General features: G+C 48.5%; 1 protein-coding gene and 1 long non-coding RNA gene across 2 annotated transcripts in view; one reads left to right on the forward strand and one right to left on the reverse strand.

Annotated features, from left to right (window-relative positions):
• The window catches only part of LOC119975087 (heparin cofactor 2-like), a 33,130-nt gene extending 19,596 nt beyond the window's left edge, over positions 1 to 13,534 (forward strand). Inside the window, exons 3-4 of the mRNA XM_038814603.1 lie at positions 10,066 to 10,213; positions 12,018 to 13,534. Of these exons, the coding sequence (XP_038670531.1) occupies positions 10,066 to 10,213; positions 12,018 to 12,209 (340 nt within the window). The 3' untranslated portion in view covers positions 12,210 to 13,534. The remainder of the gene's footprint in view (positions 1 to 10,065; positions 10,214 to 12,017) is intronic.
• The window catches only part of LOC119975088, a 92,208-nt gene that overhangs the window by 28,480 nt on the left and 40,186 nt on the right, over positions 1 to 23,542 (reverse strand). Inside the window, exon 2 of the long non-coding RNA XR_005462650.1 lies at positions 192 to 247. This is a non-coding gene — a long non-coding RNA (uncharacterized LOC119975088). The remainder of the gene's footprint in view (positions 1 to 191; positions 248 to 23,542) is intronic.

Here is a 23,542-nt window from a genome sequence, read left to right on the forward strand (position 1 = left end):
GAGTTTGCCTACATAACGGTGACAACCACGTCAGAGTAACTCATGACGTGAAACACTTTTGAGATATTTTTGAGAGGCATGGTTAAGATGCTATGAAAATGCCAGTCTTTCTTTTTATTTTATTTATAGCTGAATTCTGCTGCCTGGTTCATGAAATTGTCTGATACAAGATCAAAGACTGGATTACTCACCCACTAGTCCCTGTTAAGAAACTGAAATGTAGACAGCAGCTCATTAAAATTAGATACTGAAAAGGAAAATACAAGAATGTAGCATTAGAAGCCTGGAAATAGCATTTATGAACCTCATGGCTTTTAATTTACCCTGCAGTGTATAAGACTCAGATTTATTTACTGGACATGTCTGACTTCCAGTGAAAATTGGACAAGACTCGTGAATTCAGATATACTACTGACATCAAAAGATTGAGACATGAACATAGAATATTACAGCGGGAGCAATGGTTTTGGATTGGTTGACGTGTTGAGTTGTATTTATTAAAAGTCTGTAATGTTATAAAGTTATAGAGCACTTCACTTGATAGGCACCCCTGTTACTAGCTGCACAAGTGTGCAGTGGCTGCAGTGTGTACAGGGTGGACAACAGCACCTTACCAAGGTTGCTTCAATGGTACCTCACTTTCATGCTCAAACCGAGGAAGAGAGTAGCTGTGATGTGGATGGTTTGATGATGGAGATGTAAGAGAGGGTCAGCCCAGTGCAGGTCACACAGCGTACTAACGTGGACATGTATCTCTGACCTTCATCGTGATGAGGTCAACACCTTGCATTGCCCCAGCATTATCATGGGAGCACCATCACCACAAGGTCTGCAGCGATTCTTGGCAAAAGACCACTATCATCCTCCCAGGGTAACCAGGGATTTGCAATTAATGCCCGTCTTTTCAGCCACATCCCAAGAACAGATTTTTAAAAAGATACATTTAATTAAGTGGCAGAATTGAAAATACCGTATTTGGATTCCGTGCCCACTCTTCAGGCCCTTGGGCTCTAAATATTCGGGTGATATTCTCCGTTTGGGAGGTGAATTTCTACTGATTTGCCCTCCCATCAGGAAGCAATTCACGATACTTCGCCATGCAAATTTATGCATGGTACGGATTACAAAGGATTCCCGCTATCGGACAGCCCAGTAGTGAGGTCCCACGACTGGCCACCATCCCCCCCCCCCCCCCCCCACCGCATCGCACATAAGCCCCCCCACCCCTCCTTGCATCGCCTATCAATCCCCCAAGCCACCCCCCACATCCCAAATCGCCCCATCTCCCCCCCCCCCCGCAGCGCAAATCAACCCCCATCCCCAGATTCTTCCCCCGTGTTAAGTGCATTGCAATCATGTCCCTTCACACTTGAGTGATTTCGAAGTGCTCAGCTGGAAATTGACAGCACTTGACTCTCTCTGAAGTGGTTGAGGTTTGTAAACATTTTGGTCAGAGCACTTTGGAGTTACTCAACCATGAAGGAAGATAAAAGAAGCAAGGCTCACGGCTGTGTGTGTGGAGATGCAGCACAGTGAGGGAAATGAATGAATGGTTTGCAGCTCAAGGATCTGAGGGGTTTAAACACAGGTCACAGCTTTCCCTTTCCAGGAATTGACTTGAGGTGCTTCCTGTGACTGAGCCAGTAGTATGCTCTGGTGAATGTTGCAATAGTAATTCTTTTCACTGCCTCTGTCTGGCCCGCTCTCCAGCTTCCAGTCAGGTTTCTGTTTTCTGGTGGGTTTCCAGGTGAATTTCTCTTTTTTGGGGGGCTTCCTGACAGGGCGCTCTTTTCTGGGTGTCTGTGGGGGGTCTCCCTATTTAGGAGATCTCTGTGGGAGGGACGCCCTATTTAGGGGGTCTCGATGGGGGTAGGGGTCTCCCTATTTCGTGGGTGTCCTGTAAGGGCATCTCCCTATTTGCGGGGGTCTCCGAGGGCAGGATCTCCCTATTTAGGGGGTCTCCCAATTTAAGAGGTCTCTATTTACGGGGTCCCTGTGGGTGGTCTCCAGGGGGGGATCTCTTTATTTAGGGGATCTCTGGAGAGGAGGCGGTGGTCAGTGGTTTGATGGGGTTGGAGTGGGCAGGTCTTGCATTGTCGGGGCAGGGTGGCCACCGGATGGACTCTGAGGGCAGCTCCCTTAAGGAGTTAGTCCCTTGGCCCATGGCGAGGTCCACCACATCAAGGCCATGCTTGTCAGGACCAGCAGTGATCTCGCCCACACGATCCCACCACCAGCGGGGGGCCGGGGCATTGGAAATGGGTGGGGGATGATTCTCTGCCGCATTGGGAACCCTGCTATCAGCGGCGGGTGGCGGAGAATTTTGCCCACAATATATGGAGACATTAACAGTGACAGCCTTCTGCCTCGTAAAACAAAAGTTTGCAAAGTGCTGGTCAACACTCTGCTAAGTCCATCTGCCATGTTGTGGTAACAATCTGCAGCAAAACCGAGTGTCCTTTCCAGCGTGCAAGCCTGGGAAACTTTTATGGAGACCCTGGGCTGCTCAAGCATCAAGGTCCACCTCTCGACCTCTCCGGCTGAGTCCCAAGGAATGCAAATCTCTACTTTTGGCTCCGGTTTAGTTGCAGGAGGTGCAGGAAAGATGGCATGTTAAGACATCGGTCCGTCACTGGGCTCCACTACAGAGTTTGCTGCCTTAGCCTTTAACCTTCCACCAGACAGTGGAGCTATTCAGCCATGGCTGGGAGCTTGGTTCATGAGTGCTCGGGCATGTCCACATGCTGGTGAATCTGGTGAATGCAGGGGGGGGGGGGGGGTCGAACTTACTTGGCGTTCTTCTGAAGCTTTAGTCTGGGGCTACGAGGCATCCAGTTCCTGTGTATCAACACAGGAAGATGTGGAGATGCCAGCAATGGACTGGGGCGAGCACAGGAAGAAGTCCCACAACATCACTGGTTGTGTAATTACCTGCTCAGACTCGCATTCAAAGTATCGTCTTGCATCATTGACTCTGTCTATATATATATGTTTCTGGAACCCACCTCTTCATTCACCTGAGGAAGGAGCTGTGCTCCGAGGGCTGGTGATTCAAAGCAAACCTGTTGGACTTTAAACTGGTGCTGTGGGACTTCTTACTGTGTTCACCAGAAGCAGATACAGCTGAGGACTTACTGATGGAGAGGCTGTACACTGACTGGGAGAGATTTACACACTTGGCCCTCCTTATTTGCATTGTTGCTTGCCAGCCATGTAGACAGAAAATAAGAAGCAAACCACTACACAAAAGCAGAAAGCATACTAACTCTTCACCCACGCAGTAAATGCACCACACCATCCTAGTGGGCACGCATTGATTGTGAGACATTAACAAACAATGTATAACTCAAGCAAGGATTTTGAACAATGCTTACCATTAGGTGCCCCTGTCTAACCTGCTCACCCCATTAGTATGAAGTATGAAACCAGACACTACTTATTTTATTGATAAGTGTTTATTCACTGAATGTAGTAATTATGCATATCTGCTTCCTTCCTACCATCCTAGTGTCCCAGCAATCTCTTTATAATATTTTAAACCCCAAAATAAGCAAATTAACAAAGTGTCAGCCCTTTAAAGGACACGGTAACAAAAGACATCATTTTAAAGGACATTTATGTAATTAAATTAAAATGTCATTTCCGGGACTGCTGACACAGTCCAGCCTCTGCAGTTAGTCCCTTTATATAAGTACTATTAGTCCTTACTCAAACAATGTTCTTCACCAGTGTGTCCCAGCAATATACTGAGCATATTATTAACAATCCCTGGCTGAGACGCCAGTTAGTTAACCTTCTTCCAGATCTTTCCAGTGCCTCTGTGATCGATGGTTAGAATAGACATTATAGGGGCAACACGGTGGGACAATGGTTAACACTGCTGCCTCACGCCACCGAGGTCCCAGGTTCGATCCCGGCTCTGGGTAACTGTCTGTGTGGAGCTTGCACTTTCTCGCCGTGCTTGCCTGGGTTTGACACGGCCGTTTGGCCCATCCCGGGCCGAGAATCGGCGGGAGGGTGGCCCAGTAGAGTGGCCCCCGCCGGCGACACGCTGACCGTGCCAGTGCCAATGACGCCGATTCTCCGCTCTGTGGAGAATGGCGTCCCGGCGTCGGGGCGTCGTGGCGCAATTTGCACCCGTCGCGGAGATTCTCCGGCCTGGCCCTGGGCTGAGAGAATCCCGCCCCCTGTTCTGGGCTATCCTCAAACTGGCCTTCAAGCTAATTATCCCTCATTTCCAATTGCTCCACTTTAAGTAAATAAGCCCACCCGCTGTTTCATAGCTTCATCTCTTCCATTCTATCAAACAAACACGGGGTAATCTTCTGAACTGGTGTTTTTTTTAAAATTAATTTTGAGTACCGAATTAACCACTCTATACCTGCATTTTAATAACCTTACTTTCACGGCAATAATCTTCCCAGAACCAAACATTACCCCTGAAGTATTAACATGAACCAAATATTCACAATTATATACATTGATTTTTAAAAAGTGGAAAATCGAGGTAAAAGCTTCAAGCTCCACAATGTAGGAACAGAGAAGGTTGAAAAAGGTGAGGTAAGGGCCCAGCGCCCCAAATGGAGGTTGGACGGTGCCTTACTAGCTGACAAGGCCTTCAGCGAAAGGATAGCGCGGGCCATAGCGGAGTACACTGAGATCAACCAAAACGGGGAGGTCTCACCCTCCACGTTCTGGGAAGCGCTTAAGGCCGTACTAAGAGGGGAAATCATAGCCTACAAAGCGCAAAGAGATAGGGAGGAAAGGGTGGCTAGGCAGAAGCTGGTCGACTCCATACTGGAGGTAGACCATAAATACTCCGAGGCCCCGACCGTAGAACTCCTGGCGGAGAGGAAAGAATTACAAAGGAACTTTGACCTGCTCTCCACCAGGAAAGCAGTACACCAACTCCGCCAGGCACGCGGGGCCCTATACGAACACGGAGACAAAGCCAGCCGCCTGTTGGCCCACCAGCTGAGAAAGCAGGCAGCCAGCAGAGAAATTGCGCAAATCAGAGATACCAGAGGCACGTTGGAAACAGAACCAGAGAGGATTAACAAAACCTTCAAGGCCTTCTACCAAGAGCTGTACACCTCAGAGCCCCCAACGGGGAAGGCTGGGATGAACCGGTTTCTTGACGGACTGGACATACCAGTTGTGGGAGAGGGCAGAAAACGGGATCTGGAAGCACCACTAGCACTGGGAGAGATCATGGACAGCATTAGCTCCATGCAGGCGGGGAAGGCGCCGGGACCGGACGGATTCCCGGCGGACTTCTACAAAAAATTTGCGACAGCGCTGGCCCCACACCTGCGGGAGATGTTCACAGACTCGCTAGCTAGGGGCACATTGCCACCCACGTTAGCACAGGCCTCAATCTCGCTGATACCTAAGAAAGACAAAGACCCAACGGAATGTGGGTCATACAGACCCATATCTCTGCTGAATGCAGACGCCAAAATACTGGCCAAAATCCTAGCCAAGAGGCTAGAAGACTGTGTACCTGAGGTGGTCACAGAGGACCAGACGGGCTTTGTCAAAGGTAGACAGCTTACCGCGAACATCAGGCGCCTGCTGAACGTGATAATGACCCCCTCCGGGGAGAGAACACAAGAGGTGATCGTCTCCCTGGACGCAGAAAAGGCCTTCGACAGAGTCGAGTGGAAATACCTCATAGAGGTACTGGAGCGGTTCGGGCTTGGAACAGGGTTCACCGCTTGGGTAAAGCTCCTGTACAACGCACCCATGGCGAGTGTACAGACCAACAATACCAACTCCCAATACTTCCAGCTGCACAGGGGCACCAGACAAGGATGCCCACTGTCCCCGCTGCTGTTCGCACTAGCAATTGAACCGCTAGCAATCGCGCTCAGGGCAGCAAAAAATTGGAGGGGGATCCGAAGGGGAGGTAGAGAGCACAGAGTCTCACTCTATGCGGATGATCTGCTCCTCTATATCTCGGACCCACAAAGCAGCATGGACGGAATCATCGCGCTCCTGAAAGAGTTTGGAGCCTTCTCGGGCTACAAACTCAACATGAGCAAAAGTGAGATCTTCCCAGTACACCCGCAAGGGGGGGGGGGGGCAGCACTAAAGGGGCTGCCGTTCAATCAAGCCCGACATAAATTCCGCTACCTGGGGATCCAAATAGCCCATGACTGGAAAGGGATCCACAAATGGAACCTCACCAGCCTGACGGAGGAAGTTAAAAAGGACCTGCAAAGATGGAACACACTCCCGCTCTCCCTCGCGGGGAGAGTTCAGACGATCAAAATGAACGTACTGCCCAGGTTCCTCTTCCTGTTTAGATCCATTCCGATCTACATCCCCAAGGCCTTTTTCAAAGCGCTGGACAAACTCATCATGGCGTTCGTATGGGGGGGTAAAAATGCTAGGATCCCAAAGAAGGTCTTACAAAAAACAAAAACCAGGGGAGGGCTAGCCCTCCCGAATCTACAATTCTACCACTGGGCAGCAACAGCCGAGCGAGTAAGGGGATGGATCCAGGAGCCAGAGGCTGAGTGGGTGCGTGCGGAGGAGGCCTCCTGCATGGGAACCTCCCTCCGGGCCCTCGCCACGGCAGCACTCCCATCCCCACCCAAAAAACACTCCAGCAGCCCAGTGGTGACAGCCACCCTCCAATCCTGGAACCAACTGCGGCAGCAACTTGGCCTGACCAAAATGTCGAACAGGGCTCCCATCTGCAACAACCATAGGTTCACACCAGCACTGACTGACGCCACCTTCAAAAGGTGGAGGCAGGACGGGGGGACACTGACAGTCAGGGACCTATACACGGACGACAGGATCGCAACACTGGACGAACTGACAGAGAAGTTTCAGCTAGCTGGGGGGAACGAGCTACGGTACCTGCAGCTCAAAAACTTCCTACGAAAGGAGACAAGGACGTACCCACAACCGCCACGACAGACACTACTGGAAGACCTACTGGACGCAAGTATCCTAGAGAAAGGGAACTGTAGTGACATGTATGACCGACTGGTAGATAGGGACGACACCGTACTGGACGCAACAAGAAGGAAATGGGAGGACGACCTGGGGATGGAGATAGGGTGGGGACTCTGGAGCGAAGCACTGCATAGGGTCAACTCCACCTCCACGTGCGCAAGGCTCAGCCTGACGCAACTAAAAGTGGTACATAGAGCCCACTTAACAAGAACCCGTATGAGTAGGTTCTTCCCGGAGGTGGAAGACAGATGTGAACGGTGCCAAAGAGGCCCGGCCAACCACGCCCACATGTTCTGGTCTTGCCCCAGACTCGTGGAGTACTGGACAGCCTTCTTCGAGGTTATGTCCAAAGTGGTGGGAGTGAGGGTGGAGCCATGCCCGATAGTGGCGGTCTTCGGGGTTTCAGAACAGCCAGATCTATTCCTGGGGAGGAGGGCGGACGCCCTTGCCTTTGCCTCCCTGATCGCCCGCCGTAGAATCCTGTTTGGCTGGCGGTCAGCAGCACCGCCCAGAGCTGCGGATTGGCTGTCCGACCTCTCGGAATCTCTCCAAATGGAGAAAATCAAATTTGCCATCCGAGGGTCGGACGACGGCTTCCACAGAACGTGGGAGCCATTCATGCAACTGTTCCGGGACCTATTTGTGGCCAATGTACAAGAGGAAGAATAGTCGGGGGAAGGTAGCGGGAGGGGCTACAGGTTCGGTACGGGGGTTCGATGGCTAGCTAAGGCCCAAAACCAAACTAAATAAACATGTTGGGGGGGGGGGGGGGGCGGGCGCAGTTACTACTACGAAGATGCTTACCTGTAAATATGTATGTTAATTTTTGCGTGTTTGTTTGTTGTTTTTTTTCTTTTTTTTTTTTTTTTTTTTTTTTTGTTCTTTTTCTCTCCTAACAATTTGTAATTTGTTCAATATAAAATATGAAAACTGAATAAAAACATTTATAAAAAAAAAAAAGAAAAAGGTGAGGTAAATCAGGGAGTAATGGTATCAGTGATGCCACACTTGGGGATCTAAAAACCAAGAAATTCCTGGGGAACATTAGGGGTGGGATTCTTCCTTCTGGGGACTAAGTCCCCACGTCCACCGGAAAATGGGCAGGAATCACTCCGGACTTTTTCCTAGAAAGTCCGGGGTGATTCTTCGTCTTGAAGGGGGCTAGATGGGCTCTGGCTGCCGGCGGGGCCCTGCGGTTACACCCGCACAGCCGCGGGTCTGCGCAAGCGTGCGGCGGCCGTCTTCTCGCTGATCCCGGCGCAACATGGCAGAGCCCTACAGGGGCCCGGCGCAGAGGAACATAGTCCCCCCCCCGGAATGACCAATCGTGGGCTTGGCCACCGTGGAGGCCCCCCCCCCGGAGTCGGATACCCCCCCCCCCCCCCTCCAGGACGCCCCCCCGCAGACGGAACACTGAGGTCCCACTGGGTGAGACTACATGTGAACCACGCCGGCGGGACTCGGCGGAACACGGTGGGCACTTGGCCTGTCGAGCGCAGAGAATCGTCGCGGGGCCCGCTTTCAACGGCCCCCGACCGGCGGTGCGTCGACCGTGCGACTGGCGCCGATTGTCCAGTCGCCGGAGAATCGCGTGCCAGCATGGGAGCCTATTTTGGGTAATTCTCGGCTCCCGTGCCGAGCGCGATTTCGGTGCGGAGAATCCCGCCCTATGAATTTTACATGTTTTAGATCCTTGGGGAAAGAATTGTTAAGAATGTTTCGATTCCAAGTCAGCATATTTCAGATAGTAGAAATGCTACACTTGATCTCAGTCTCCCAGATTTTGGAGGAAGATAAATATCAGCCTAGGTTTCTGCTTTTATTTGCTAGCCAGTTACCCTTTTTGAAAATGTGCATGCCTGGCAGGGTCTGCATTATGCATGGTTGAGATGTAGACTGCCTCACTCATTGCCAAGACACTGACACCAATAACACCCTCTGCAATGATTCAAGAAGCGGCCTTAAGCTTTCCCCCAGTAAGTAAGGAATCAGTGTCTTTGGAGTGGGGAAGGAGGCAGGGGAGATTGACAATGAAGAACAGAGAACAACAGAGTTAACCAAAAAAAAATCAATAAAAGTACAAGTTCCCTTGGCCGCAGAAAAATACTTTTCACTGTACTCCGGTACATAATGTAATACTAATCTTTATTGTCACAAGTAGGTTTACATTAACACTGCAATGAAGTTACTGTGAAAAGCCCCGAGTCGCCACATTCCGGCGCCTGTTCGGGTACACAGAGGGAGAATTCAGAATGTCCAATTCACTTAGCAGCTTGTCTTTCGGGATTGTGGGAGGAAACCGGAGCACCCGGAAGAAACCCACGCAGACACGGGGAGAGCGTGCAGACTCCGCACAGCCAGTGACCCAAATCGGGAATCGAACATAATCCCTGGCGCTGTGAAGCAACATTGCTAACCACTGTGCACCATGCTGCCCATGTAACAATAAATCAATCAATGGGCAGCATATTAGCATAGAGGTTAGCACAATTGCTTCACAGCTCCAGGGTCCCAGGTTCGATTCCCGGCTTGGGTCACTGTCTGTGCGGAGTCTGCACGTTCTCCCCGTGTCTGCGTGGGTTTCCTCCGGGTGCTCCGGTTTCCTCCCACAGTCCAAAGATGTGCAGGTTAGGTGGATTGGCCATGCTAAATTGCCCTCAGTGTCCAAAAAAAGGTTAGGAGGGGTTATTGGGTTACGGGGATCAGGTGGAAGTGAGGGCTTAAGTGAGTCGGTGCAGACCCGATGGGTCGAATGGCACTGTGTGTTCTGTGTTCTCTCGAGTTTAGAAGAATGAGGGGAGGTCTAGGGCTAGATTCATTCGCCCTGCCTGATGCAAGATTGCCACTAGTAACCTGGGTTACTGGGTTATGGAGATGGTGTGGGCTTTCCAAGAGCTGGTGCAGACTCGATGGGCTGAATGGCCTCCTTCTGCACTGTAAATTCTATGATTCTATGAATCCAGGCGGAATGTCTGAGGGTCCAGAGATAAATGAAAATCTTATGCCAGACCTTTCTCTTTAAGTGAAATATTTTAACTAAACGCATGAATTCCAGTTGACTGTTTGATGTTTCAGTGATTTCTAACTTTTTCACAGGACAAGAGAGGTCTATATTCCAAAGTTCACTCTACAGGGCAACTATGACTTAATTGAAACATTTGAAGATCTGGGCGTGACAGATCTCTTCCACAGTGAAGCAGATTTGTCCGGTATTTGTGAACAAAGAAAGCTGTACGTCAGTTCGGTGAGTATTTCAGTTGTGCTTTTGTCACATGCTCAGACCAACTCTGAAACTTCCACCAGGTAGAGGAAGTGATTAGTTAACTCAGGTATGAAGCATTGTGGGAGAGTCATTAAGATAGTGATCCAGGCACATGAGTTCATATCCCGCCATAGCAACTGGAGAATTCAAATTCAATTCAGAGAGTCACAGAACCCCTACTGTGCAGAAGGAGGCCATTCGGCCCATTGAGTCTGAACCGACCCTCCAAAAGAGCATCCTATCCAGGTCCAATTCCCCGCCCTATTCCTGTAACCCCACCTAATCTTTGAAAATTTATGGGCAATTTATCACGGCCAATCCACCTAACCTGCACATCTTTGGACTGTGGGAGGAAACCGGAGCACCCGGAGGAAACCCACGCAGGTACGGGGAGAACGTGCAGACTCCGTACAGACAGTCACCCGAGGTTGTAATTGAACCCGGGTCCCTGGACTGAGGCAGCAGTGCTAACCACTGTGCCAACGTGTAGCCCAATTAATTAAATATATCAGAAATAAAAAAGCTAGCATCAGTATTGCCATGAAACTACTGGACTATTGCAAAAACCCATCTGGTTCACTGATGGTGTTCAGAGAGGGAAACCTAGCGTTCTTATCTGGCCTGGTTTATATATGTTTCCAGGCTGTTACAATTCGGGACCTGACTCCAACATTCGTTAAGATGCCAGACAAGAAACCCAATCACTTTTATTTTTAATTTGTAAAACTGTAGAAAGGATACAGCACTCCAGAAGTGATTCCATTGACCAATTGGTATCTTTTATATTAAAACAGATTTCATTGTTAACAAAGGACTAAACACATTAACATCAGAGAAAATAGCCGGGGCGGCACGTGGCGCAGTGGTTAACACTGGGACTGCGGTGCTAAGGACCCGGGTTCGAATCCCGGCCCTGGGTCACTGTCTGTGTGAAGTTTGCACATTCTCCCCGTGTCTGCGCGGTTTTCACCCCCCACAACCCAAGGATGTGCTGGTTAGGTGGATTGTCCAGGCTAAATTGCCCCTTAATCGGAAAAGAAACATAATTGTCTACTCTAAAAAAAATTTAAATCATAGAAATTGATTTTTTTTTTAAATCATAGCAACTAACAGTTGAACCAATCTTAACAATAAAAGGAAACACTGTAACTGATGCCACCTCTATCTCCAATCAAGCAAAACCCATCACAGGTCAAAAGCCACTTATAAATAAAGTTAGCACTTTAACTTTACTTGTTCTACACTTGTAAAGACCTTGCTTGGGAAGATTGCTTGAAGATAGAAATAAACCCTTTCAGGAAACAGCCTGCAGATCTTTCTGTCTGTGTCAGGCTACTGTTTAACCTAACAGCCTTTGGCGAAAACTCCTGCTCATCTTAAAGCTCTTGGCAGACTAAAAATTAAACTGCTTGCGGGGGGGGGGGGGGGGGGGGGGGGGGGGGGTGCTGCTGCAGGGTAATGGGGAAAGAACAGGTGAGTGGGACTAGTTGGTAGCTTTATCAAAAAGCTGGGATGGGCCGAATGGCCTCTTGTGTTGTATCATTCTATGATGACTCAGATGAACCTCGTTAATCTTTCTCCTTCCAAGGCCAGAGGTTCTGTCACTATCCCAACTGAGAACAGAAGAGTTAATTCAAAAATGTGGGACCTCCCTGATCCATAAGGCTCTGATCCTCATTAGTTAGTGGTGTGCACTAACTGAGTCATCCAGTGACTTGTGAATATTTACTGACTGTACCATTGTTCACATGATATATTCATACGTTTTCTCCTTCTCCCCCCACAGCTGAAGCAGCACGTTGCACTGAAGGTGGATGAGGAAGGCAGTGAAGTTGCTGCCGTCTCTCTTTCCGGGTTCATGCCCCTTTCCTCACAGGCCAAGTTTATGGCCGATCACCCATTCCTGTTCCTCATCTTTGAGCACCACACCCAGTCGCTGCTTTTCATGGGGCGAGTGATGAACCCCTTAAACCAATAACGGGGAGGCAGTAAACATGATCGTGTACATTCCAGCAGACATAACGATACACTATGTTACCTATGGAGCCTAGAGAATTCCCCAAACTAGCCGCCACACAGCTTCATCATTCACTTTACCCTGTCCATTCTAAATGTCCGCGTTACATCAGAACAGAATTCTAGAGTTCATAACAAGCTGAAGCTTATTCATTTCCAATTATTACCTGGCCATTTTCTTTTACAGCAGAGTGCTGAGATTAGAAACTCCGAATGAGGGGGAATTGATCCTGCGGTGCAGCACTTCTGTACTGGACAATGCTGGTGGTTAACCAGCCTGCCAGCGCCCCGGAATGCATTGCACCTGCATTTGAACATTTTCAAATACAATTCAGATGTTTTCCCTTCGGTTTGCAGAGTATTTTATCCGGCTCCAGGCCTCTCTCAAGAGATGACATGGTTTCGGTTGGAGCTATTGGGATACGCAAGAGCTGGAAATCTCTGGCCGTCCGCTGGCGGCGGGATTCTCCAGTTCCGCCAGCAGTGCGGCACCTCCCGCGGGTTTCCCGGCGGCGTGGGGTGACTTCAGTGGGAATTTCCATTAACATGACCAGAGAAACCACCGCCGGTGAATTGGCGTGCCGCCGGAAAACACGCGGCTCAATGGGCTGAATGGCCTAATCCCGTTCCGACTTTTTACATGGTTTCTTATGGATGGACCAGATAATGTTTTTCCGGTCTGCTATTGTCCATGTCTCTATTCAATCAGTCCATCACACGTTACCCGACCTTCGCTATGAAGCAGCTACAAGTAGCCTCAGCACTCCTTAGCTCGGGAGGCAGAAATAAATGACCAGGGTCCCGGCTTCTTATTGTTAGCCAGTGTGCATGGTGATGGCAGGCAAGGAAAGGATCAAGCTTACCTACGACACCCTCCATGACTAAGCAAGCTTGTTGATGCTCACAGATTACGAACATCCCCTGGGTGACAAACTGAATGAGCGACCAACAGTCATCCAACCCAGGGTTGAGAATCACACTTTATCAAATATCTTTGGAGTAATGTTAAACTGGAAAACAACATTGTTTTGGACAGGGTATTGAAGTATATTCCGTCTACACTGTGCTCCTTACAAAGAGCTGTTGATACACCGGTTTTATCTGTGGGACTTTCTGTGCCTCATCAGTAGATATGCATTTCAAATAATCCTCAATGATATTTGACCATCTTATGAAGATGAATGCTGTTGTGTAGCGGTTAGGTTACTGGGCTGGCAACTCAAAGGTGATAAAATCAGATCCCAAAATGACGAAATTGAATTGAAGTCAACGGGCGGGATTCTGCGATGTCCCCACGCCGGCGTGAAAACCGGCGGCAACCACTCCGGCGTCAACGGCCCCTGAAAGTGAGGAATTCTCCACTTTTTCGGGGCCCAGGTTCCCGCAGCTCCAGCCGGCGGCAAGGGCCGGCGCAAGTTTGCGCGTGCGCGGAACGGCCGGCATATTTCCGCGCATGCGTGGGGGTTTCCTTCTCCACGCCAGCCCCCGGTCAATATGACGGAGCCCGACAGGGGTCCAGCGCGGAGGAAAGAAGGCCCCCACGGAACCAGCCCGCCCACAGATTGGTAGGCCCCGATCGTGGGCCAGGCCACCGTGGGGCCTCCCCGGGGTTGGATCCCCCCAACACCCCCCCCCCCCCCCACTCTCCCCCCCCCCCCCCCCCCCCCCCCCCCCCACCGCAGGACGGCCCACTTGCCTGAGGTGAGTAATTCACGCCGGCAGGACTGGGCAAAACTTGACTGCCACTTGGCCCATCAGGGCCCGGAGAATCGCTGGAGGAGCCGCTGTCAACGGATCCCGACCGGCGTGGCGGGGATCCCGCCGGCCCCTGAAAAACGGCGCCGGAGAATAGGGCAGCCGCCGTCGGGGTGGGATTCGCGCCTCTCCCCCCGGGGATTCTCTGACCCAGCGCAGGGTCTAGGGTTCACTAATATCCTTCAGGAGATGGAAACTCCTTCCCTACGTATCTGGTCTCTACCATTCCACACCACGTGTCCTCTGAAAAAGCCTGGCTTGCCACTTGGCTCAAGCCACCTGTTCAGGGCAGCCAGAGCAGTGACCTTGTCTGCATCATCCACATAGAATCATAGAATCCTTACAGCGCAGAAGGAGACTATTCGGCCCATCAAGTCTGCACCGATCCTTCGAAAGAGGACCCCACCTAGGCCCACTCCCCTGCCCACCCCACCTTATCCCAATGATCCCAGATCCTAACCTGCACATCTTTGGCAATGAGGGGACAGTTTATCATGACCAATCCACCTAACCTATACATCTTTGGACTGTGGGAGGAAACCCACGCCGACACGGGGCGAACGTGAAAACTCCACACAGATCGTCCGTCACCTAAGGCCGAAAATGAAGCCTGGTCTCTGGCACTGTGAGGCAGCAGTGCTGACCACTGTACGACTGTGCCGCCTGATAGTCATCCGGACTTACAAAGACAATAGGCGTAATTTAATGGGAAAAGTTCTACGTCTTATGTCAGGCCCGACTTCCCAGGAGCTTCACGGCTGCACTGGCCAGCTGTAACCACACCCTGCTCCCCAGTAACAAGGAGGAGCTGTTCATAAACGTTCCCTCTGAACTCACTCCCTGGGAAGCATGCACACACGTGCATAATCCGGAGGAGGCACACGAGTTGAACTATCAGGGATTGAAGCCCATTCCGGTTAATGATGGGCACTCCCTGATGCCCCAGTGCGCCCAACATCTCAGGCGTGCCACCTATTACCCTGGACCTGGGCAGTCCAGTGATAGCACGGAATTCTGTTGTCTGGGCATCTTGATGGACTTGGTCCAGCTCAAGGTTACTGTAGTCAGCTGCCCGGACATACAGGGCATCCGTGACTTCACAGATGCACTTGTGAGCTATGGCTTAGGAAATGCTACACAAGTCCCCACTCGAGCCCTGAAATAAAGGTTCAGGGCTGCAGCGACCTTGACGGCCACCGGGAGCAGATGTCCTCCTCCTCCAATGGGTGCCAGGTCTGCGAGGACATGTCACAGGTGCCGCACTGTCTCTTTGATGAGACGGAGTCCCCTGCGGCACATGCTGTCTGTCATCTCCTCGAATGACCGACGACCCTTGTACACCTTGGGCTGTCACTGGCGTCCCCCTCTGGATTTCCGCTCAGCCTGATGGGCGGCCAGGGCTGCAGGATGTGCGGCAGCCCCCTGCACATCGGGTGCCACCTCCAGCCTGCGTCGATGCTGCTGCTGCCTTCTCCGGCATCTGGCCGCCTGGGATGCCACCCGGACCGTGAGGGCTGCCGCTGTGGGATCGAGAACTCCATCCATCTTGGTTCCTGTAAGGAATTGGAGGAGTCAGACCGACAATCAGTTTGGGCTTCCGTCCCGGGACCCTCATATCCCCCGAGCCTCCCCCCATCCTGACTTGCCCTGTCTTTTCTCAGAGTGCCATCCACCTAGCCAGTTGTACTGCACGGCCCCGCTCTGCGCACTCATCCCCGGCAACACCAGGAGCCTCTAGGCCGCAGACACCTGCCAGGAACATTAGGGAGACCATACTCAGGTTCCCTCCACTGATCCACACAATCACCCTCTGGTCACGGGGATATCCCCAGTGCTGAAGCCCAGCTCTAGAGTGTTTGTTGGCTGCTGATGTCTCCAGTGTTCAGGTAAAGTGTTCAGGCTTCACAGCTTGATTGGAATGCAAGGCAATAACACTTGGCTGAGATATGGCACGTGTACCCATGAGATTGCACTTGAGAGCTGTGAAGTAGTCATATAACTAACAATGCCAATTCCTCATTCGCAGTGGCCTTCAGCTGTGCAGCCCGAGGCAATCAGTACATGACCACGAACAGGGCTCTGTCTTGGAAGTGTTCAGACAAGCAGCAGCTGTAGTTGCCCCAGTTATGGGTATACACAATATTGGAGGAAGGCCTGTAGGCCCCGTAGATGGCAAGACCCCCTGACCATACCCCCGCCCCCGCCCCACCAGTCAGGGGCGACAATCGACCTACAATGGCCAGCACCCCGCCCATGCCCAATCCCCCCTGAGGGTCTCGCCGCTCCCCCTGCCCGAGCACTGGGGAAGCAGTGCCAGTGCCCCCTGGTTGCATGCCGGAGCATGGAAATGACTACTCACCTCCTCCGATCCCCTCATTGCACTAGCTTCCCGTTATTAAATAGGAGTGCCAAACGGCGTCGGTGCAGCCTCACACTGGGGAGCTGGTTAATTCCCGGGAGGCCATGAGATTGGCCTACCCCCTCGCTAATGAGATTGCTCTTCAATGGTCTCAATTGGTGTCTCGCCACGTCTGGGCAGGATCCAGAACCTGCCCATGAGAGTGGGCCGATTAGATCGCCTACCGATTCGCGCCCGACGTGGATCCCGACTTTGGCCTCTCCCACGGTTTAACAGGTGTGACCGGAACACGCGGGGTGAAACGCGGCCGTTAAATCGCGCCCAATATTTCTTTCTAGGAGAGACTGGCATCGCCCACACCACCTGTACCCTGCAGCCATGACCATAAAAGCTTTCCAGACGAGTACTGCTTGAATTAAAAGTGCATTTGAAAAACGTATAAACTACAGCAGAGGTGAAAAAATGTCACATTGGGCAGCACGGTGGCGCAGTGGTTAGCATTGCTGCCTATGGCGCTGAGGTCCCAGGTTCGATCCCGGCTCTGGGTCACTGTCCGTGTGGAGTTTGCACATTCTCCCTGTGTCTGCGTGAGTTTCACCCCCACAACCCAAAAGATGTGCAGAGTAGGTGGATTGGCCACGCTAAATTGCCCCTTAATTGGAAAAATAATTGGGTACTCTAAATTTATAAAAAGAAAAACAAAATGTCACATTGATTAGCCAACGCATCTATTAAAGTTGGTGTCTTAGGTAGATTTGGGATACTGGTTTTATTAGACAAGGACCATAATGGCTCACTTTACCCCCTTGTTTGTGCTGCCAATTGTGGTTGCGGCTGTGTTTGTTGCTTGTTAAATATCTATTTTGAACTTACTTTCATGTATGTTTTGTGTAAGTTTTAAAATTTTAAAGAAGTCACAATGATGAAGCTGCCAGCTTGGAATTTGTTCCACGAAGGGGCACTGAACTCCTTGGACTCCAGTTCTGAAGATTCTGCGATAAGGATCAATGGCTCTATTTAAATTAAATCAATTCAATCCGTTTCTTTGTCAACTTGCATTTAATTTGATCAATAAATCTGATAAAGAGATATTCTAGCCTGTTTATGTGGACTTGCTGTTTTTGACTCAACAGATTACATTTTGACCGTAAACCTCAAATCCTGAGTAATCGTGGTATTTCTTTACATACAGTGCATTGTAAAACCTTAACGGGAAACTTTTAACGTAAAAGAAATCATGCTTCTTTTTTGCGCGGGAGTTTGCAAGACACAGCCTGTGGTCCATTTTCATCCCTCAAGTTTTAGCAATCTGGATTCACTTCTATTTGCATTAATTTCACAGATTTCTCCAGTTTTAATTGAGAGTGCCTGGAGGTTTAAGAAAGGCTTGTCTTAGTACTATTGCCCCTTTGGTGGATAAATTCTCATTTAGAGCATCAAGTTCTGTTATTATCTACAGCTTGAGATACGTGCAAATTAACAAGGATATTTAAAAAAAACTATATTTATGGCTTCAAGACTCCACTTTTGAGAGCACAGCCTTTAGCTAGCTGGCAAATGTGTCTGGCAAATGACATCTCTCTCACTCTCTCTCTCTCTCCCTTTCTCCCCTCCTCCAAAAACCTCTTCAAAATCTACCTCTCTGATCTTGATGTGGCGATGCCGGCGTTGGACTGGGGTGAGCACAGTAAGAAGTCTTGCAACACCAGGTTAAAGTCCAACAGGTTTGTTTCAAACACGAGCTTTTGGAGCACTGCTCCTTCCTCAGGTGAATGGAGAGGTAGGTTCCAGAATCATATATATCGACAAATTCAAAGATGCCAGACGATGCTTAGAATGCGAGCATTTTCTTTTGTATTCAACATATGTTTCTGGAATATAACCTCTTCATTCACCTGAGGAAGGAGCAGTGCTCCGAAAGCTAGTGTTTGAAACAAACCTGTTGGACTTTAACCTGGTGCTGTAAGACTTCTCTGATCTTGATTTAGGTCACTAACCTGTATGTCTGGTTACTCTTGCTGATGTGAAACACGTTGGGATGTTATATTGAAGTGCTACGTTAATGCCAACATCAACCAGTGGAGTCAAAAAATACCGCCTATGTAACTTTATTCGAGTTCAGGTGGTCGCTGGTACTGGTATTGTACTTCCTGTTGCTGCTAATTTACTGAGTAATTTCTGCAAATGTGTTAAAAAGTTCAACCATTGTAGAATTGTGACGAACATCTTAATGAAAGTGGCAGGTAAAGTTTATCAAAGTTGTTTAAAGGACTGTTAAAATCTGGAGCTTTAGAAATGGGGCTATAGAGTACAAAAGCAAGGAAGACCATAAGATATAGGAGCAGAATTAGGCCATTTGGCCCATCGAGTCTGCTCGACCATTCGATCATGGCTGATATGTTCCTCATCCCCATTCTTTTTTTAAAATAAATTTAGAGTACCCAATTCAGTTTTTCCAATTCAGGGGCAATTTAACGTGGCCAATCCACCTGCTCTGCACATCTTTGGGTTGTGGGGCAAAACCCACGCAAGCAAGGGGAGAATGTGCAAACTCCACACGGACAGTGACCCAGAGCCAGGATTGAGCCTGGGACCTCGGCGTTGTGAGGCAGCAGTGCTAACCCACTGCACCACCGTGCTGCCCTCCTCATGCCCATTCTCCTGCCTTCTCCCCGTAACCCCTGATCTCCATATTAATCAAGACAGCCACTTATTGGGCGGCACGGTGGCGCAGTGGTTGGCACTGCTGCCTCATGGCGCAGTGGTTAGCACTGCTGCCTCATGGCGCCGAGTTCGATCCAGTCTCGGGTCACTGTCTGTGTGGAGTTTGCACATTCCCCACGTGTTGTGGGTCTCACTCCCACATCCCAAAAATGTGGAGAGTAAGTGGGTTAGCCATGCTAAATTGCCCCTTAATTAGAAAAAAATAATTTGGTACTGCAGATTTATTTTAGAAAATCCACTTATTAATCAAGAACACCAGTTAAGATAAACCCCTACCAATCACTAGTTAAGAACATGGGAACATAAGGTATTGCAACAGGAGGAGGCCATTCCGTCTCTAGAGCTTGCTCTATCATTCAATGAGACCTTGCCTGATCTTCAGCTACATCCTCCCACACTATCCTCACATTCGTTGATTTGTTTAGTCTCCAAAACTCTTGTTGATTTCAACTTAGTCCTCAACTAGGGAATTGCATCCAATTTTGGGCTCAGCGCTTTAGCAACGTTTGCATTTAATGGTAGCACACTGGTTAGCACTGTTGCTTCACAGCGCCAGGGTCCCAGGTTCGATTCCCGGCTTGGGTCACTGTCTGTGCGGAGTCTGCACGTTCTCCCCGTGTCTGTGTGGGTTTCCTCCAGGTGCTCCGGTTTCCTCCCACAAGTTCCGAAAGACGTGCTGTTAGGTGAATTGGACATTCTGAATTCTCCCTATGTGTATCCGAACAGGCGCCGGAATGTGGCGACGAGGGGCTTTTCACAGTAACTTCATTGCAGTCTAAATGTAACAACGTGACAATAAAGATTATTATAAAAATTATTATCTAGAATTGGTACCGGGGATGAGGGGCTTCCATTACCTGGAGAGACTCGAGAAGCTGGGATTGATTTCTTGACAACTGTGGCTACGAGATTTAATAGAGGTGTTCAGAATTATGAAAAGTTTTTGAAAGAGTTAAAAGAGAAACCCTTTCCTCTGAGACGCGGGTTCTGAGGAGTTGGTGAAGGAAGTGAGAAGCGCAACGAGAAAATGTGTTCCTCAGCAAGTTGTTACGATCTGGTATATCTGAAGAGGTGGCAGAAGCAGGTTCAATAGTAGAAAGCGAAGGAGAACTGGATCTCCACTTAAAATAGAATGAAAATGTCGGGCTATGGGGAAAGAGCAAGTGTGTGGGGCTAATTGGAAACCCCTTCAGAGAACTGGTACAGGAATAATGGGCTGAATGGCCTCCTTCAGTGCTGTTTGATTCAACGAATTAAAATAACACTGGAAGAAAATGAGTATCTATGATTATCACTCCTGTGATCTGTTAGCGGAACCAACAATAAAATGAAAGCTCCTTATTCACTGGTCCACGAGCTGAAGCCAACATCAATTCTATTGAGACCAGATTACAAAATGCAAGAGCTTCACAAAGCCAGGCACTCTCATTATCTTCTCCATCCCCAAATCATTTCAGCATTCCAACCGAGACTGTATTTTGCCAACACAGGAACGAAACTAAAAGAGAACAGATTTCAGTAAGTGTGTTTGATCATGCTCCTTTGCAAAGATGCTGGGTGTGTAAATAATTTTTTGAAATGTAAAACATTCCTTGACAAACAAGGCATTCACTGGCACGGTGGTTACCACTGCTGCCTTAAGGCTCTGAGGACCCGGGTTCGAACCCGGCCCCAGGTCACTGTCCATGTGGAGTTTGCACATTCTCCCCATGTCTGTGTGGTTCTCACCCGCACAGCTCAAAGATGTGCAGGCTAGGTGAATTGGCCACACTAAATTGCTCCTTAATTGGGAGAAAAAAATTGGGTACTCTAAATTTATTTTTTAAAAACAAGTAAAGCTTTCATAATTCCTTTGCATTGATGTTTTTGTATCTTGCATGTGGGCTACTGTTGGCACCATAAGACCATGCGCAGCACAGTGGTTAGCACAGTTGCTTCACAGCTCCAGAGTCCCAGGTTTGATTTGCGGCTTGAGTCGCTCTTAAGCCCAAATCAACCACTAGAGGGAGCTAGATGTAGAACTATATAAGACATTGATGCTAAGCCTTGTGGGTGAGAGAACATAAGAACTAGGAGCAGGAGTAGGCCATCTGGCCCCTCGAGCCTGCTCCGCCATTCAATGAGATCATGGCTGATCTTTTGTGGACTCCGCTCCACTTTCCTGCCCGAGTACCATAACCCTTAATCCGTTTATTCTTCAAAAAACTATCTATCTTTACCTTAAAAACATTTAATGAAGGAGCCTCAACTGCTTCACTGGGCAAGGAATTCCATAGATTCACAACCCTTTGGGTGAAGAGAGGTTGAGGTGAAAGTTAAAAGACAGACTGTATGAAAGATAGTGAGTGAGAGCAGATCATAGTTAATGTATTAATGTAGAGATTAGTAGTACTTGAGTGTAGATTGTATGTTTATTATCAAATGTGTATTATATAGGAGTAAGTGTTGAATCCAATTAAGTAGTGTAAATAAATCTATAGCTTTGTTCAATTTAAAAGCTATTTGTGGTCTTTGTGAACATTATGCCAACAATCCTAGAATTAGCAACACAAAGAACATCACAATGTTTATATATATATTTTTTTAAATTTAGATTACCCAATTATTTTTTCCAATTAAGGGGCAATTTAGTGTGGCCAATCCACCTACTCTGCACATCTTTGGGTTGTGGGGACAAAACCCACGCAAACACGGGGAGAATGTGCAAACTCCACACGGACAGTGACCCAGAGCCGGGATCAAACCTGGGACCTCAGCGCCATGAGGCGGTTGTGCTAACCACGAGGCCACCGTGCTGCCCATCACAATGTTTATATAGAAGAAACTGGAATATTAAATTTGTTATTTTCTTAGTGCTCAATGAACTATTACTTACTAACCAAAAGTGAGGAACGGAGGGGTGACTTGAGTCAGAACACTGTTCTTTCAACTCTGTGATCAGACCGTGGACCCAGCTCAGAAAAATGGGACCAAACTGTTCTCTCTGCTGACTCCAAAACTACTAAATGGAATGGGCATGGATAGTTTGAACTCAGATCCCAGTGGGTGAGAGGACATGCTGATGAATTGTGACTAAATGTAACTAAATCATCATTTTTTTCTCAGAGTTACCAGGAGGATGGGTAGTGTGAGAAATGTAAAGAGCACGCCAGTGTGTTATGGGTGTATCCTTGGAGTCAGGAGAGAAATGAGGCAAATATTCTGAGCGGCTGTACAGACGCTGTTCTATTTTCCGCCCTACAGCTATCCTTGGGAACACTTCATGCAGACACTTGGAGGCAAAGATAAATACTGCTCCATCTACTAACAGTGATAACCTTCACCGTAATATAAAACCAAATATAAAAAGAAAATGAAAGCACGTCTCACAAATTCAAATTATTGCCAAAATGAGGAAATGGGTCAAAAGAAAAGTTGACCCTATAAGTTGTATGAGATTCTCTGAGCTGACACTTAAGAATAATTTGCTTAATGTAAGTTTTCTGTTCAGTCACTTGTATCAAGATAATAATGAGATTCTCAAGTACCTAAGAAATAGGAGCAGAAATAGGCCATTAGAATGGAAAGTGCCTTCACTGCCATTCAATAGGATCGGGGCTGATTTTCTACTTCAACTCCACTTTTCTTGCCGTACCCCCATATCTTTAGGATTCCCTTACTATCCAAAAATCCATTGGATCTCAGACTTGAAGATACTCAACTGTGATGATAGGCAGACTATCATCCGTATATAATATGGATAATTCATCATCACTGTAAATTGTATGATCAATGATCTGCATGTGTATTATAAGTTATTTGTTTTACTGTTGTAGTTCTAGCATCCGACCAGCAGGTGGGGCGAGTATGGAGTCCCAGGACCCGGTTGCACTATGTGTTCCTTCAGAAAGTGTTTGTAAGGAGTTGATAGCAGTCGCATATTAGAGTAGCTGTGTAGTATCTTAGTGTAAGTTAGTGTTAAGACATTTATTTCCAACTATATTCATCTTAGACGTTTTAGTTATTCGTCAGTGTTGATGTTACTAATAAATAACTTTGTTTATAAAACAAAGTCTAATGTTCTTTGTTCACACGGCAATATCGAGATTCCACATTAGCACCAATCAAAGAACATTACAACAATGACTGACCATCCAGAGAATTCCAAGGATTCACGACCTTTCTTGCAAGGAACGCCTCGGAGATTGACCAGCATCAGAAAGAGAAAAATGGACGACCGTTTCAGACTTTCAAAGGAGGAACGCTGCTCAGAATGCTGAAATGTTGCTCTTTTTCAGAGGCTGATTGACTTGGACAATAAAACCAAAGGGATGAAATGTGGTACTAGAAAGCTTCAAGATTCCAATTTATATTGGCCTGGGTTTTGTGGTTTAAATGACGATGAAAACCAGTGTTCGTTGGCATTACAACTATGAATCTGACAGCTAATTGCTGGTCCCCACAAATGCCCAATTAAA

This window comes from Scyliorhinus canicula, chromosome 12 (genome assembly GCF_902713615.1).
Source record: "Scyliorhinus canicula chromosome 12, sScyCan1.1, whole genome shotgun sequence".
NCBI lineage: Eukaryota > Metazoa > Chordata > Chondrichthyes > Carcharhiniformes > Scyliorhinidae > Scyliorhinus > Scyliorhinus canicula.